The 17,473-nt window shown below is 44.9% G+C and overlaps 1 protein-coding gene across 1 annotated transcript; it reads right to left on the bottom strand.

The window, feature by feature from the left end:
- Positions 1 to 699: 699 nt before the first annotated feature.
- On the bottom strand, positions 700 to 6,974 carry Cnga2 (cyclic nucleotide gated channel subunit alpha 2). The gene is made up of 6 exons (XM_075957494.1): positions 6,865 to 6,974; positions 6,419 to 6,514; positions 5,367 to 5,537; positions 4,113 to 4,220; positions 2,452 to 2,558; positions 700 to 2,132 (listed from the first exon to the last, which is right to left on the bottom strand). Exons 1-6 carry the CDS (start codon positions 6,972 to 6,974, stop codon positions 733 to 735), a joined length of 1,992 nt encoding a protein of 663 aa, XP_075813609.1. The 3' UTR covers positions 700 to 732.
- Between the last annotated feature and the right edge of the window lie 10,499 nt (positions 6,975 to 17,473).

The raw sequence follows: 17,473 nt of genomic DNA, 5'->3' as shown, positions 1-17,473 counted from the left end.
AATGTGAGGAAAGAAAGAATTGAGCAATAACCACAAGTACCTGAAAGGAATTTATTAACTTCTAAGTGCCTCTAATTCACAGTACTACAGACTTCACAAACTCTTCAGAACTTGTGTGCATAGAGAGGTGGCCCATAGCTGCCAGGCACCTCTTTCTCACAGTGACATTGTCTGATAAGGAGGTCATGACTCTCAGCAAACACACGCAAGCCCACCCTACCATTCCCTCATAGACTTTGCATACCTTAGCAAACAGCATGCAGGGGCCCAGTGTCTGCAGCCACTTCTTAAATGCATAAACATGCATGAAAACAGACTGTTTAGAGCACATGTTAGAAAAGTATGGGGCAGAATGCAGTAGGGAGTGGCTAGATAAAAAGAAGCCAAAAGCAGGAGTCAGGCATTGTGGTGCACACTGTTCTTCAGAGAACACTGTTCAGACTTCTGGTCCCAGGAAATTCCCCTGAAGGACAGTTCAGTTGTTCCCTGGTTCCTTTTCAGACTTGGGCAGTAAGCACTTGGAAATCCAACCCACAAAACCTACACTGTCCACAAGCTTGACCATTTTCTGGGCTTGGAGGGGGACTCCAAGACATTGTAGCCAAAACCTTAAGCCCTAGCAAGGCTTTGGGGGAGAGCTCAGAGAGCCATGAGGACAGGTGTTTGTAAACGTGGAGTTCTATTCAGGACTTCTAACCAGGGGTCAAAGCAAGGCTGGATAGGCATCTCTGGCTATTCATCAGCAGCTGCCTCGGGGGTATTTATTCCATCTGATAGGTAATCGTCCTCATGGTTCTGTTTCATCTTGGTCTCCAGCACTGTGATGCGTTGCTTGAGCTTCTGCTGGGCCCCCGTGTACTCAGCCAGCAGGCGGGCAAAGCGAGTGTACAAGGTCTCCATGTTTGTCTCCAGTTGCTCCAACTTCTCCTGAACATCTACCTCCATGCTGGCGGCCACCTCATTCTCATCCAGCAGACCTTCCTTCATCAGGATCTCCCGACCCCTCTCCTCAAGGACTTTCTTGGCATCAGGGTACTCAGTCACAGCTTCCATGAGATCATCCTTGGACAAGCAGAAGAGATCTGAGTAACCCAGGCTACGGATATTGGCAGTGCGCCGATTGCCCATTTTGCTGCCCTTAATGTTAAGGATGCTAATCTCTCCAAAGCAGCTCCCAGCTGAGAGCAAGGCATACTGAGTCACACCATCATCGGCTACTACTGCCAGCTTGCCCTCCTTGATGATGTACATTTCCTTGCCAATGTCCCCCTTACGACAAATATAATCCCCAGGACTGAAGACCTGGGGACGAAGCTTCAGTACCAGTTCCACCAGCAGGCCAGCCTCACAATCCTGAAATATGCGTACTTTCTTCAGGGTGGACAAGTGGACATTAATGGCTATCTCAGCCCTGAGCTTTGCTGGCAGGTTTTTGAGAACTTCTCGTTCATCTACTGTCTTCTTATTGGTCCACAAGTAGTCAAACCATTTGATGACCTTAGCTTCCATTTCTTTGCTGACCTTTCGGAACTGCATGTAGTGTTTGACAGCGTCAATCTTGGCCTGGAACTCTGCTCGTGTGGCATTCATGTTGGAGATCATGGAGCCCACATTTCCCACAATAGTGGCAAAGATGAGGACACCGATCAGGAAGTCAAAGATGACAAAGAGGTACTCTTCATCCTTTACAGGGGGTGGTGTCTCTCCAATGGTGGTGAGGGTCAGTGTCGACCAGTAAAGACAGTAAATGTATTCCCTAGCCAGGTAGCCATACTCAGGGTCAGTAATGTTTGGGTATACCCAGGTGTCAACCCCAAAGCCGATGGATTTGGAGATGGCATAGTAAATGCAGGCATTCCAATGGATGATGACCAAGATGTAGAGGACCAGATTGCTGATTCGAAAGATGTTGGGGTAGCTGGTGCGTGTCTCAGTGCGGTCAAAGAACTCAAACATACGGGCAAAGTGCAACAGACGGTTGAAGCGCACCTCAGGGCTGTGGATACCCACAGCAAAATAGATGAGGTCAGTGGGGATGATGGAAGCCACATCGAGTTTGAACTGCAAGGTGTGGATATAGTTGTCACGCAATTTCTTGGGGTCTTTGACCAGGAGTCCCTGTTCTAGGAAGCCTGATAGAAATACAAAACAACATGTCACTTCTGTTCTCAGTCCCGTGTCTCCCTAGAAGATAATTCTCAGCAGGGAACAAACTACTACTTAGCTTTCCTTCCCACAGAGGACTATAGATCGCACTGGGAGACTGGCCAAAAGAACCCTAAGAAACCACTCTCAGATATAAACCTCCATAAGTATGTGAGTCCATAAGATTTAGAGTATCCTAGCAGATGTCCACTGAGGAGATGGGCTTCAATACCATGTCCAGTCAGTTTCTTCAAATTTTGTCTTATTTCTTTGGATTTAGGAGTCCAAATGCTGCTGTGCACTCACCTGTGCGCAGTCGGATGAAGACGTCTGCAATGTAGACAGTGTCTGAGAAGTAGTCCAGCACCAGCCACACCACAAAATAGTTTCTCTGGAGATCACTGAAGCAGGCTCTGTAAGGGGACAGGGCTGGGCTTCACCGACAAAGCCCTAGTGACTCTAAGCTATATACATACTTCTGTGGGGAGAGCTTCACATGGCCTCCAGGGACACCAGTGCGTCACAGGCCACTTGGTAACAATGACTAGTGACTTCTACCTCAATCCGTATTACTAAATCAACATTGCTGCATGTGCATCACCATTGATCATTGCTAGTCTTCCTCATCCCCTGGACTGTGAGCCCCAGAAACAGGACACATCTTAGTCGTGACTATATGCCAAATCGCTGGTCCAGGGCCTCAGATTGCACGTCATAAGTGGTTTAAATCCAATAAATAAATAAACAAAGCATTAGAAGACCAGCTAACTGGCTTCTGTATTCATTACTTCAATGGATTCTTACTGAACACGTCATCAAACCCTGGCAGGATCAGAATACAGATAGTAGTGGGGTTTAAGCTAGAGGTGCTGAGACTAAAGAAAGATTGGTGGCTACAGGAGCTTTGGAGGAAGAAATTGGCAAGATTTTGAAAATGAATGAGTAGAACCTAGGGAAAGGCCTAGGGAGGGGACAGAGGAAGGGAAAGATCTGATTATGTACTAGTCCAAGGGAAGAATGGTCACATTTAGAACCAAACTCCCATAAAATGTGCAGAACAAAGTAGACTACAGCCTTCAGCCATACTGGGCCATCAAGAGATTAGGGAGCCTTGCTCAAGTTAGTCCTTCTGTCCAGAATGCCCTCTCTGCCAACCTCATGTATTTGAACCAATTGCTACCTCCCACTAAGATCTCAACTAAGGTCTCTGTCAAGCCCATTATGATGGCCTATTCTCTAGCAACTTGCTATCTCCAGTCCCTGGTAATATCTTGCTCATTTCTTTTGTTGCATGTTTATATTTGGTCTAGCTGAGGACACGGGGGGAAAAGCAGTGATTGTGTCTGTCCTGTTTTCCACTGTACACCCAACACAGAGCACAAAACCCAATTAGTATGCAGGTCATTCTTCCTGCATGAATGACTGGCATAGGGTAGTATTACGTGAACTGCTGTCAGGAAAAGAGAGGACCACGTTCAGTGGACCTTGAAGGTCAACCTTAGAGTTTTATCATGAGAACAATGGGGAGCCATTACATGGTTTTGGAAGAGAGAGTAGTATAACCCAATCTCAGTCTCTACATAGAATATTAGTTGCAAGTGTGGAAGATGTACTTGAGGGATTAAGTGTACCTCCAAGGCATAGAGGTGGGACTACTGTAGTTTTCCCAGAGAGAGAAGGGAGATGATGGTCTAACCAAGGACAGTACTGATGTACGTGACAAAGCAGCCAAAGATTACAGGAAAGGAGCAGGAAAAGGACCAACATGAAGACTTGATGGCATATTGAATAGCGGGAGCATTGACAACAGGGGGTGAAAAGAGAATTCAGCAATCAAGAGACTTCAGAAAGAACATTGGACTGTTGCATACTCTTTGTCCAGAGTTTAGATTTTTGTGTGATCTTAATTCCATTTGCTGTAGACTCTGCTTCTCTAATAAATTCCACCTAGACCCCTCCACGCTCACCTGGCCACCAGCAGGCACCAGTTGTAAAGAACAGGCATGGCAATGACAAACAACCAGCGGTAATACCAGTCTCCAGCTGGGTCCAAGACAAACAGCTCAAACTTCTTCCTGTAGAGACAAACAGCAGTTACTAGAGTTCTAGGGCTCCAGGTTTCAGAATCACAAATTCTCAAAAGTATTAATGAATTAAAGGATTGTGGGTTGAGGTGTAAGCTGTCTTCTGGTTTCCTTTTGCAGTGACCCACAGCCAAATAGCAGGCCTCCATTCTGACTGAGAGCAGGCCTCCATTCTGACCGAGAGCAGGCCTCCATTCTGACTGAGAGCAGGCCTCCATTCTGACTGAGAGCAGGCCTCCATTCTGACCGAGAGCAGGCCTCTGATCCATTTTGATGCTCCCCTGCCCTCTGAAAGAGCCTTGCCCAGAAGATACATTGAAGACAGAAGTTGTAGCACAGATAGTCTTTGAGGGGATTTGAGGAGGGTGTATCTTAAGATGGTGAAAGAGCTTTAAGCCTGTTCCCACAGTCCCTTTGGGGAAGAAAGAAACTCCAGGCTAGTGTATGAGCTTCCTCCCCTTTCCATTCTTTAGACTTCAGCCTCCAAACCACTTTCCCAGATGCTTCATCCTAACTTGGCAAGAGCCTTTTCCCTCCGCTGACCAGACGTAGAGGATGTCAACTTGGCCAGACATTCACTATCTTCTACTGATTCTTCGAATATCAGCCCCTCCAATTATTCTAAGTTTTACTTTCCCTCTCTGTCCCTCCTCTTCTGTTTAATCATCTAGGTCTCATGTGTCTGACTCCCACATAAGCCCCTTCAAAAACCTGTTTTCTTGGGCATGGTGGAGCTGGAATGGGCAGGGCTTTAACAGTACTATGTGACTACAGCCTCCCTTCCTGATCATCAGAAACTGACTGCTGGAGCTAGAGCTGAGGTGTGATGCCCTTGGATGAGTTCCTCTCCTGTCGAAATCCACTCCATGGGCAGCAAGAGAATGTATAAAAGGGTACCACTATGGCATCCAGTTTCCCGTGGAAAGATCACTACTGTTTGAGAGGCCCTGGGTGAGGGCAATAGGAATGTTTAGAGTAAAAAGAAGCATAGGCGGTCATCTCCACCCGTTCTTTATCTGCTATCACAGAGCTTGGCACAGCCCTGGAACCACTCCTGATGATGGTTAGCATCCCCACTGAGCTCTCCCATGGCAAGTATGGGAACTTTTGGAGATCCCAGAGAGTGGATAGATATACTTGGTGCCCTTTCCATCGCCGTCCTTGTCGCCTTTGCCATCCCCCTGATGTGTTGTCACAGTCTGGAGCTCAGGCCCACGGAAACGCTCTAGGAATGAATCAGGCCTTGGTTCCTCCTCACGGAAATTCTTGTTGGCCCAGTCTCTGATGACCCCCACCAGGCGAACAATCCTAGAGGGGAAAAAGAAAAAGTGTGTGCCAAAGAAATGACCTGTGCTGTTTAGACAAGACCTGTCCAAGAGTGTTCACTGCCTGTTGAGGAAGAGGAGAAAAGAGGAAAAGCCGGAAATAGACCAGGCCATGATTTCCTGTATGCTAAGATCTGGAAAGAGGCCAGCATTGTGGACAAGAGTTGGGGCTCAGGCATTATCTGAAGTATGTCCTGTGGGGGAGGATAGCCCTCCAAAGATTTCCTATGTAATGGAACTTTACAGTTACTGTGAAACACAAACAGGAGGTCTTCAAGGCAAGATTGAGACTGTAAAGAGTCAGGACAGGTCAGTACGAAAACAGCCCCAGGCTTCTTTATTTCTCTATGAGGCCTATGATCTTAAGACCCTATATATAGGCCCTTTGCCATAAAGACTCCCCTCTTCCCAGTGCTAAGGCAGCCAAATATGAAGGGAATTCTACTCCCAGCTTGCCTCACAAGAACCTCTAAAGCAGTGGAATAACACCTGGGCACTGGAATTTCTAAACGCTCTCCTGGTGATTCTAAGTCAGTGCTTCTCAACCTCCCTAACACTGCCACCCTTTAATATAGTTTCTCATGTGGTGACCCCCTCAAGCATAATACTATTTTGTTGCTACTTCATAACTGTAATTTTGCTACTGTTGTGAATCATAATATAAATATCTATGTTTTCCAATGGTCTTGGGTGAAAGGGTAATTCCACCCCCTCAAAAGGAATCGCAACAAGTTGAGAAGAACCCCACTGCTCTAGAGTCTTGTAGAAAGGCCTAGTGCAGCTGAGAGGAGGGTCATAGTAACCATTCGACAGGCCCCAAGAATAGAAGGGGTAGCAGCAGGTCAGCTGAAGTGGAGAACTCACCTTCGGAAGCCACCCCTCCCCCTCCGTGGGGTATCCATCTCTGCCAGCCTTTGCAGTTCTGAGGAAGTGTCATCATCAAGCGCCACAGACTGTGGTCTGCATAGAAAGAAACAGAGTTGATCCAGAGTCTCTCAGCATGAGTTTACTTTCCTCTTAGGACATGCCTAAACATCTCACAGTCCCCTTGGAAGATATCCTGGAGCAAATGGAGCTTGCTCTATGAGTGTAAGCCAAAGCTCCAAGGAGATAGTGGAGACTCTGAGTTATTGATGAAATCACCCAGGCTGAGCTGAGAGTGCAGCTCAGGGGTAGAGGGCCTTCTGGTAGGTACAAGGCCCTGATGTTCTACCCTAATTCTGGCAAAAAAAAAAAGAGGGTGGGGTAGGAAATGAGAATGAGGAAAGAAGATAAGAAAAGCAAAAGTCACCCAAGTTCAGTGCACTCACCTGCTACCTGTTCTGTGGTCATCTTTGCCATTGGCCTTAATGGAAGGCGGAGGGTGATGGTTGTGGTTATTAGCTGGAGAGCTCTTCACACCATTGGGCTTTTCGGTCATCCTCCATGTACATGCAGGGCTCTCACCTGACAAGGCGATAACCAGTGGACTCTATTACCCATAGAGAGCAGGGCAGCTAGAGGCGAACAGAGTGACCTTAGTAGTTCATGCATCAAAACATTCTCTAGGGTAAAGGTAAGAAAACTGCATTGTATAGTTTATCACCGTTTAGATTTTAATAACACATCAGAGTAAGGAAGTAGAATCACTTTCTTGGCCCTTAAGGGCCTGACACTGAAGCTAATGCTGAGTCTGATGACTTCAGATTGCTATAACAGTCGTTATTCAGGCGATCGTGAGGTTCCTTCAGACATGAAAGAGATGTGCAGAAGAAGACATATTCACAAGATAGACTGAGAAAAAGAAGCTGAGCAAGAAGCTTGTGTACTACAGTATCTCTCACCACAGTCTGGAAGAACGGGGGTCAGAGACCCTCACAGTAGCTTTTCTCTTCTAAGGCTGATCCGCATGCCCCACTAGATGTGGGTAGAAATTGTCAACATGCCTCGGTTTCTCATCACTTCTTCTGGACTCACAGCTACCTCTGACTCCACATCACTGCTGTGAATTCTCAGACTCAAGAGAGTTGAGTAATTAAAGACTCCTGTGATGCAAACTGGGAGTGGGCAGGGGGAGGCTTTTCTTTGTGCTTGGATGTCTCAGTACTGGGAGAGATGAAATATCCTTCACAGCAGAGAAGCCTACACATAGGATCCCGAAATTGTCGTCAGAGAGCCAAAACTCCATTTGGAAATCAGGTAGTGTGAGGTAACCTTTATGCTGGCCTCATATGACTGAACACAACGTCCATCTCGCCCTGAATATCTTCCTGTTGTTACACAGGAAATCTTGTGAGGACATCCACCCCCACAGCATGCCTGAACCCCAGCACTTGCCCCCAAGGCTGACCTCTTTCCAGCTTCTTTCACTTCCTCCAGCATCTGAAGCTGTCACCATGGTGACGGCAGGCACGTCAAGCAGCCTCAGAGATGCTCTCCTGGTGCTCTCTGTGGGACTATGGCATCAGGATGCTAATGAGGACACCTGAGGGAAAGGAACCAGCATCCACAAGTACTTGCTTGAACCCTGGAGGCAGTAGACCATGGAGACAGAAAGTTCCAAGCAATGCAAACAAATCCAAGGCCGCTCACACTGATCAGTTTCAAGGCTGGTGGTGTTGAAGTGCAAGCTTTCAGACCAGGAGAGACTGTAGTACATGTGTTCACTCTCTATGCTTCTGACATTAAAAAGGTTTCCTACCCTGTGACCCCCTGCATTGTATGTACCAGGAACAGGCCCTTCTATTTTTCTGATTCTCTTGTGACATCACTCAACCACGCATGGCCTTTCATCAGAAAAGTCCACTTAAGGGAGCAAGGACAGGCAGCTAACCATTGCTACAGCTCACCCAGTCAGCCAAGTGGTTCTTGCAGGCACACTCTGCACACACCTCACCTACTCCCAAGGCATTTGTTACCAACGGGTTTCTAATCAGTTTGTGCACACATATCTATTGCCTATTAACCAGTTCCTTTGAGCTACCTCCGACCCTCAAATCCCACATAACAAAAACCACATTTGAGACATTCACTAATAAATTAGCCACCTTTTCATTTTGCCAGTTTCCTAACACGGACTTCTTTCTGTCAAGTCACTCAAGCCTGAAACCTGGATTTCACCACAATTGTTTGCTTCCTTGATCACATCCATGAGCATCACTCAAGAGCTAATCCATCCTCCTTCAAATTATTGAGCATCTGTCTTTCAATCACCCTCTACCAATGCTGCAGTCTCATTGAGGCTCCAAAAGCCTGTTGCAACAGACTCTTTTTGATCGGCACACCCTGGAGTCTGGCGTGGACATTGTCAAAGTTTAACTGAAAAGAAAATTAACTTCTCTTAGGGACAAATGCACTCTCATATCATGAATGGACAAGGATGGAGGATAAAAGCAGAATTTGGAAAACCTGAAGCTGTTCAAAAAGTCCAAGTAGTTAACCAAAGTGAAGACAAAGATGAGGACAGGCAAAAGGCTTGAAAAAGCACAAGAAGCGCTCCTAAAGAAGACAGATGCCTCAAGGCTAATGCCCAGTCTTAATAGGGAGTCAATGCTTCTATCCCCTGAGATGAGAGGTGGAATAGAAGGTGGAGAGAACAATAAGTTCCTCTGTGGGAGAAGAGTAAAAACAGCACAAATGAATTATCTTTCAGGAGGTGAGGAAGAGTAGGAGTTTGAGGGACAAGAGATAGAGCTGTAACTAACTCTGCAATCTTGGCTTTTAAAGGGCAGAAATACAGTGGAAACAAAGGGAAGATGTAGGGCTGAGAAAGGTTGGTTCTCTTTGTGTAATATTGTTAATTTTTACTTTTGTGTTGCCACTGGTTTTTTTATTGTTCTTTGCTTATTTGTTTTTTTGGGTTTTGGGGAGATTTGTTGTTTAGGGTTTTGTTTTTTTTTTACATCAAAGAGATAACAAAGCAAGCTGGAATTCAACTAGAAAATTTATTTTTGTGCTTGAGACCAATTCCACTAGAGTAGAGCCCATGAATGGTGGAAATGATATGTAGGGTTAGATACCAGATAAAATGAGATGAAATTTATCAGGTGCATCAGGAAGGGCTGTTGAAAAAAGTCAAGAGAGAAAGTAATAATTTTGATGGGAGTAGGAATATAGAGAGCATCGGTTGAAAGGGTTCACTTCTGTAAAACTCTAATATTATATGTGAAGAGGGAGGGGATTCCATCTTCAGGGATATCAGTCTTTCTTGTGCACAAACTTTGGAGGAGGCAAGATTTGCAGTAGGAATGAGTAGGAGAATCCAAAGTACTTTAGGTACAAACCCAGCAAGACAACAGACTACAGAGTTGCCACTAAGAAAAGAGGTGGACCGGAGATCTTAGGTGGGTGAAATATCCAAGGAAAGTGCCTTTCAAACCTAGAGTAAGGCATGCTGATGCAATTTTCTAAAGAGCCCAATTTCAATCATGAGGACTTTCTGGGCCTGTTTTCATCCATTATCTCACTATCTGAGTAACTAGGATTATATAGATAATCATCCTGAAAAAATGAATCCCCGGGCTGGCACAATGAATCCCATGAACCTTGGCTAAAAGTATTTTCAGAGTTTCTTCAGAGTGTGCATAGGGATGTGAAAGCCAGAAAGCCTAGAAGTTCTGCTTCATAGCTCACTAAAATGATAGCTGATGTTCAATTCTTTCATTCACTCGTCTATCACACACCAGTCACCCACTGGGAGCCAGTCCCTGGGCTGGATGCTAAAGCTAGAGACGGAAGTCGAGCAGTGTCTATAGGAACCTCAGGATCAGTGTCAGATGACCTAAGGAGACAACCAGTCTAACTTAAAAGTCATTCTCTGTTCATATTCTATTGTGATTTCAGCAACATATCAGCAATTATTCTCTGAAATAATGTTATTCACACCTTATTCCTCATCTTCCTTATCCACTGCTTCTCCTGTTCTTTGAGGAAGTGTCCACTTCTGCCCAACAGTAAAGTTCCAGTTGTGAGCTCATCCCTTCACTGAAGTATTTATTTTACTATCATTTCCTCCCCAGAGTGGTAGCTTTTAATGCATCTAAATGCCAGAAACTTCAAAACCTCTAAAAGCCAGAAGCCCAAACCTCTTCTCTGGAGCTCAGTTTGAGCCCTGACAGGAGCATTTTGATGTGGAATAGACGCCTCAGGATTAACATGTCCAGAATTGAGGCCTTGATCTTCCCCTCCAGATACTATCCTCTCACACTCACCTGCATCTCAGGGAAGGCAAAGCCATACTTGTAGCAACGTGGGCCCAAAGCCTTTGTGTTTGTGTCATTCCTTTCACTTCTGTCCCACTACACATTCAAACATGCAGGCTCTACATTCAAAGCATCACAAGCTCAATATCTCTAACACAGTTAAATTAATCCAAGCTTGGCACTGTAGATAATGAATGAGCTTTCGATGGGTAGTTGATTAACTGTCCTTTCACTCCTTCACTTTTTCTAAGCTTCCTCTCCCCCTTTCACTATTCACCTTATGCTCCTTTTATATTAGATAGGTTAATTTAAAGGAATATACAACATTATTTATTGGTTAAAATAGAGTAACAAAGATCAATATATCCTCCAGAATGCAATAACTATACTTAGGGAGAAAAGATATGAAACAACATTTCCCAAGACTTTAAACATTAAGTAACAAAGCAGAAATTCTTAGGCGGAAGGAAATAAATCAAGGGAGCCTTGTGATCAACCATCATTTTTCTTGTCATCTTTTTAGGCTATAACGTAGAGGGAGAAATGAAAGTGGACCTTAATGAATTCCCTGGATTGAGAAGAAAGCAGAGACTCCAAAGAGACCAGAGTATCAAGAGTACCGGGAGAGGAGTGAACCTCAAAAAGAGAGTTACAGAAACAGACAGCGAGACAGAGACAAGGAGACACAGAAAGGTCATATAAGCAAGATCAGGGAAGCTAAAAGTGGACCCTATCACATATTCAGCTTAGTACACATACCATCCTCCTAAATTCAGTATTCCAGGTCTCAGTCTTCAGATGGGCTCTAATGCCACCTGTCAGGAACATACGGTTGTTTGTGTGGTCTTGGTTAGACTACTCCGAAGAGCCTTGACACCAGTGAGGAATGAGTAGTTCCTACACTGAACAATGTTATGATCCTACTGAAAACTTGTAAAGTATAACCCAAATGCATTAAATTCTTCCCAAGCAACTAAAATGCAATCCAGAAAAAAAGCCCTAAAATGTTATCAGAAATATAAAATTAGGCAAAAGAGTCAGAGATGGACCCTCTCCACTGTTAGGAATCTCACAAAACCATCAAGCTAAGGACCACAACAGATATACAGAGAACTTGCTGCACACACGCAGGACTCATGCTTGCCACTTCAGCTTCTGGGAGCCCACATGATACCTGCTTAGGGGATTCTGTGGTCCATGTTTTCTTGGTGTCATCCATCCCTTGTGACTCCTAATGCTTTTCCTCCCCCTCTTCAGTGGAGTTTCCTATCTCTGAGGGGAGGGCCCCAAATGAGACCTCCAATTTAGACTTTCTCTTGGCATAATATCTGGCTGTGGGTCTCTGTGCTCGCTCCCATCTGCTGCCAGAGGAAGTCTCTCTGAGGACAACTGGACAGGCACTGACATATGAGAATAGCATAATATCATTAGGAAGCATTTCATTGATTTTTTTGACTTGTTTAACCTCATAAAGATTTTTGCCTTATCTTATTGTGTCTCTTTTTCTATATATACTGGAAGCCTGTGTTTTCCTGAAGAGGAAACAGAGGGGAATGGGTCTGGGAAGCAGGGGAGGTGGAGGGGAGCTGGGAAAAGGGAAGGGAGGGGAAACTGTGGTTGGGATATAATATATGAAAGAATAATCCATTTTCAATAAAATATAAAAATAAAAATATAAAATTCCAACATTCAATAAGGTAATATCCATAATGTATCCACGTAAAATGACAAGATATGCAAATAATTTCCCCATAATGAGAAGTAAACGAGCTATTCATTGAAATGAAATAAGTCTAGAATTGGTATAAATGTAGAATTAACAGACAGCACATTGAAAGGTCCTACAATTTTATTTGCTGTGTTCAAAAATGGAAGTTTTAGTATGGAATTTTTGTTTAAAGGTGCTCAAATCAGATTCCTAGAGATTGAAAATGTATTTTATGAAATTAAAATAAAACATCACAGTGGCATTTCAATGCTCATGGGTGGTTGAATCCAGGGTCCCACTGAGGGTCAAGGAATCTGACAATGCTCAAATCCTTTTCAGAAAAGGGCTAGCAGCATATTTACATATAAGCCAGGCAGTTTCTCCCAGATTCTTTAAGTGTCTTAAAGTGATTTATTTTATGTGTTTTGCCTGTACGCATGTATGTGTACCTCGTGGGTGCCTGGTGCCCAAAGAGGTCAGCAGAGGGCATTTGCAGACCCTGGAACTCGAATTACAGATGGTTATGAAGCACCATGTAGAGGCTGGGTACTGAACAGGGATCCTCTGCAAGATTAGTGAGTACTCTTAGTTGCTAAGGCATCTCTCCAACCCCTCCCAAATTCTTTAAACTGACAGTAGATGCTTTAATACCTAAGGCAATGCCAATGTTATAAAAAATAACTGAGCAAAGTATCAGTAAGATGTGAAACAAGTTCAGTGGCCTGCTCTATGTGTCCATAATGTTCCTACAGGAGAAAGAGCTAAAGAGATAACTTGAACATTTTTCCAAACTTGATGAAAGCTATACATCTACAGATATAAGATCAATGACACTTAAAGGGCACACACACACACACACACACACACACACACACACACACACACCATGAAGAAAACTTCACGGTGGCAAAGTATAATTAAATTTTTCAAATTCATTGATAATGGGAAAATTTTAAAGATAATTTGCAAACTAAGGTACATTATACACTGAGTGGCAAGCCTAAGGATAGCATCATGTGCCCAATAAGGGCAACACAAACATATCTGATAAACTTCAGGCTTCCCTTCCAACATTAAATCAACAATTTTTGTCCAGTTGCCTGTAAAAAGCTAGAGCCCATCTTGTCCCAAGTCACGCCTAGTTTATCATACCCCTCAGCTCTTTGATAGCAAATGTTCATGAGTGGCCTGAATATCGAGACTTTTTTGACTGTCAGTCTTCAGGATGGCTTGGCATACAAGCTTCCCTGTAAAGAGGATGCTCAATCTCTTCCTCTATGTCTACAATTTTCTACCCAGTTTCCCAGGTCCAGTAGTGAAGGCTATATCCAAACCATACTATTCTTATTGAAAGCTCCCTTCAGTACAGTACTTAGTGCAAACAGCCGTACTCAATGTTAGAACTTTCTCCTGAAAAACGGGCATGCACACTGGTGAAAAGAAAGGAGAAGAAAAGCATGGAGGGAGGAAGATAGGTAAGGACAGAGGGAGGGGGCATAAAGACTAAATTTGATGAGGTTTTGTGGATCTCAGAAGACAGACTTTAGAGAATGGAAATGCTGGTCATGAACTAGGGAGTAAGGGAGAGTAGTCATGATGGGTCTTCTGAAGGCGTTCATAAGACCCTTTAGATGACAAGATATCACAGATTCTCTCACAATTCAGCTCACCCAGACTTCTAGTTCAAGTTTATACCAGGTCTACCCCAAGATTTTCAACAATGTTTGTGATCTCTTCCATGACTGACAACATAAAGAAGCAGACTGTAAGTCTTAGCTAGAAATTAGTCCCCAGCTCTGGTCTTTGCAGAGGCAAAGTCCTGAGTGGTGAAGAAGGTATGGTACCAAGTGCTATGTCATTTACACTGTAAGCAGTAGAGCATCAGAAAAGTTGGCAGACACAAAGCAATATGGGGGACTAAAGGGAAGCAATGGTCTCCCACTAGGCAGCTGGAGCCTCATGATTCAGGGTTGAAAACACACTTACTATGCATTTACCTTGTTCTAAGCCACTGACTTAAATCAATTTCTTTAATCTTCATGACAACCTCACTAGGCTGATGTTATGCTGCCCACTGCACAGATTCACAGCCTGACACTCTGTCTCTAAAAGCACACTCAGCCACAGGCTAACTTGGAAGGCACATAGAGCCAGGGAGTTGCTTATTAGTATCAAGGAAAGAGCTGGGGTCAGAACTGTGCAAAGGGTGGCAGGCTCTTGAGGTTCGCCTTTGAGGGTGGAGCTGAAGTTTCTATGACCCAGGAGAGACAGTTGCTTGGGGCCCGACTGTGAACAGAGCCAGATGAGCTGTGGGTAGAAAGAGGGTAAGTGACTGGTAATCACGAGGTGGGCCCACTCAGCAAGTGAAAGTCCTTGATGTTTTCATTAGCAGTTGTGAGCCCAAGCTCCAGTACCTCCACAAAACTGACATGGCCTGGCTCTGTGTTTGATGAACAAAACCCTCAGCAGTTGGGTTTGCCCAAGAGTTCTGATGGATGGATGTAGTTGCTCATTCCTTTCACAACAACTGGAACATGTACTGTGGATTCCTTGGTATCAGGAACTTGTGTCTGGTCTGTTCTTTCCAAGACATATCTTTTCATATCTTTACAGCGAAAGATAAGGGTGGGGTGACATATCTAGTTTCAGCTACACACAGTCCATGCCCAAAGGGAAGACCTTCTAGAAGGCTGCCCAGGATAGGCTGGACCCCAGCAACTGGAATTTATTCCAAGATCCCTCCTGTCCTCATATCCCCAAATGCTTACAGTCTGTCTACGTCTCCTGGGAAGGGACAATAGGCCATGAGCTATATATATGCCAACCTGATATGACCCTGTATTTCTGAGACCAGTTTCCTGTCTTATCGCTCCAGTGTCTCAGCTGAGAAAAGGTAGTCTTTTTTTACATCTCCTCAATCTGGAAACCTAAGCATTATTTTTTATACCACCCACTATATTCCCCAATCTATCTTCTCTTTCCCATCCATACTGACTACTGCTGCCTGAGGGTTTGTCTACACCCTTGGCATAGGCTTCGACTCCTTGTTTCTCTACGATGAGGTCCCCAGATTTTCCTTTCCTCTACCTTCTCCGCCAGCAGATGAGCCAAAGTAAAGGCTGAAATCCCAGCAGTATTGCTTGGAGAAGCACCACATGACCCCTCCCCATATCATGGCATCTTTTTCACAGCCACAGAGCTCCAAGCTGTGTGCTCCCCATGATCTAAGGTTTGGAGGCCCAAAAATGCTGTAGGCCAGGAAGACAGAGGAGGAAAGTGCTTAGGATGGACAACAAGTTTCCCACTCTCCTGAAAAAGTCATGTGTGCCAAGCTTTCTGGCATCCTTTTCACCATCTTCCTATTGGAAAACAAAGTTTAGCTGTCTCAGGAAAAGTCTGGTGTGACATTTCCTGCCACCACATTCCTAGAGGACCCAATACTTCACTTGACTGCTTTGATAAGGTACAAAATTTCCCCACATAGACAGTTACGCTACTGAGGAGCCATACACAGGAGGGCCCTTGCAATCACAGCTTTAGGGTCTGTGGGTTTTATTCTCATGAGTCCCCGCCCTGACCTCTATAGAAGCCATCAGCTCATGGACACAGGAAAGTTTCAGCCCCCTTTGCTCACCAGTCAGATGGCTTCAGAGGCAGAGTTCCGGGGCCACAGTCAACATCTGTTGTTCCGTCCACACCACCTCCAATCAAAGACAAGCTCTTGAGAGCTCATGAGCACTGAAACCTGCAGAGATTTCTTGCTTCTTCTGTTGTCCAGCCAGGGAAGGTTTTTTGAGACCCCAACAAATAGCAACAGCTTTCCAATCAGAGAGCTGCTCCACGTTGCCTGCTGCCAGCCCAGGAAGCCAACAGAGGTCCAATGGAGCACATACTCACACTAGGTGAGCTTGAGAGCCAAGTCAGGGTGTTCCTGACCCCTGAAGAATCTGTCTTCAATGAGAACCCTGCACACCGCAGGCTGCCGACAGCTGAGAACTAGACACTGGTCTAACTGTCTGTTGAAGTGGCTTCTCTGGCCCCTCCCAAGCTCCCTGAGGGACTCCCCGTTGTACAGAGCAGATGCAAAGCAGCTCTCTGTCTGAAGACTGAAGATTAAAAGCTCCAGGCCGCCAAACCACTGCTTTAAAATGTTGACAAAGTTCCAGACAGCCTACCTGATTGGAGGCTAAATCAAGGAGATTGGGAGAGAAAAGAGAAACCCAGAATGGAGCCAGTCAGAGTGGGAAAATTTGATGGATTTAAGCTCTCACAAGGGCCAGGATTTGAGAATCAGAAGGTGCAAGTAATCCTTTGGCTCTTTTTAAGAGACCAGGATTCCAAGCTGCTCCTAGGCCCCTACTCTCACCTTTTTTTCCCACAACCAGCTGTCTTCTCCCCTTTTTTTATCCAGCTACTAAGAGGCCAACCTGAGAAAGAAGTGTTGAAATATCGGGTTTCAGCCTTTGCCCAGGGCTGGCGCTGATTAGGAGCCAGATTGATAGGGAGGGCCCTCCTGGAAGCCTCCAGTTTCCACATCTGCACATGTGGCTTGGATGGCTAGCTCCTCACTCAGGGGATAGCCAGGAGAGTTCTAACTGACATCCTGGGCTCAAAGGCTAGGACAAAGCCAGACACATATAAATCCTGCATAGGACAGCACGGAGAGCTTGCAGGGACACGGAGGGGCATGGCAGGAGTTAAGAGCTATGTTAGCTGACGTCTGCTAACAAAGGAGAATGTATTCATGTGTGGCATGTATAATTGGAAATTTTGAGACCATAACATGGGTGGCACATAGTGATATTGACCACAGAAAAGCGGTCGTTAAAATGAACTTACTTCAGTGGAGAAGGTTTCTTCATAGAAAGTGGTCCTTAAAGCCCAACTGCATAACTGAACAAAATTATGCTCTGAGGACACTGATGGAAAACTTCTACTAGCCCTTTCCTTCTGCTGGGTCTCAGTGATGCAGAACACAGAGAAAACTAGGCCCTACACACTTCCAAGCTAATAGGCAGTAAAATGCTTCTG

Source organism: Microtus pennsylvanicus, chromosome X, assembly GCF_037038515.1.
Source record: "Microtus pennsylvanicus isolate mMicPen1 chromosome X, mMicPen1.hap1, whole genome shotgun sequence".
Taxonomy (NCBI): Eukaryota; Metazoa; Chordata; class Mammalia; order Rodentia; family Cricetidae; genus Microtus; species Microtus pennsylvanicus.
This window is presented reverse-complemented; position numbering and strand designations above follow the sequence as displayed.

Bases quoted from the DNA above. Each gene is read 5' to 3' on its own strand.
- Cnga2 (XM_075957494.1), bottom strand. From the start codon at position 6,974: ATGACCGAAAAGCCCAATGGTGTGAAGAGCTCTCCAGCTAATAACCAC. The intron at 6,515-6,864 runs GTGAGTGCACTG...CTTTCTATGCAG, and splicing joins GACCACAGAACAGGTAGCAG to ACCACAGTCTGTGGCGCTTG. The intron at 2,559-4,112 runs GTGAGCGTGGAG...GTCCCCTTACAG, and splicing joins TGGTGCCTGCTGGTGGCCAG to AGCCTGCTTCAGTGATCTCC.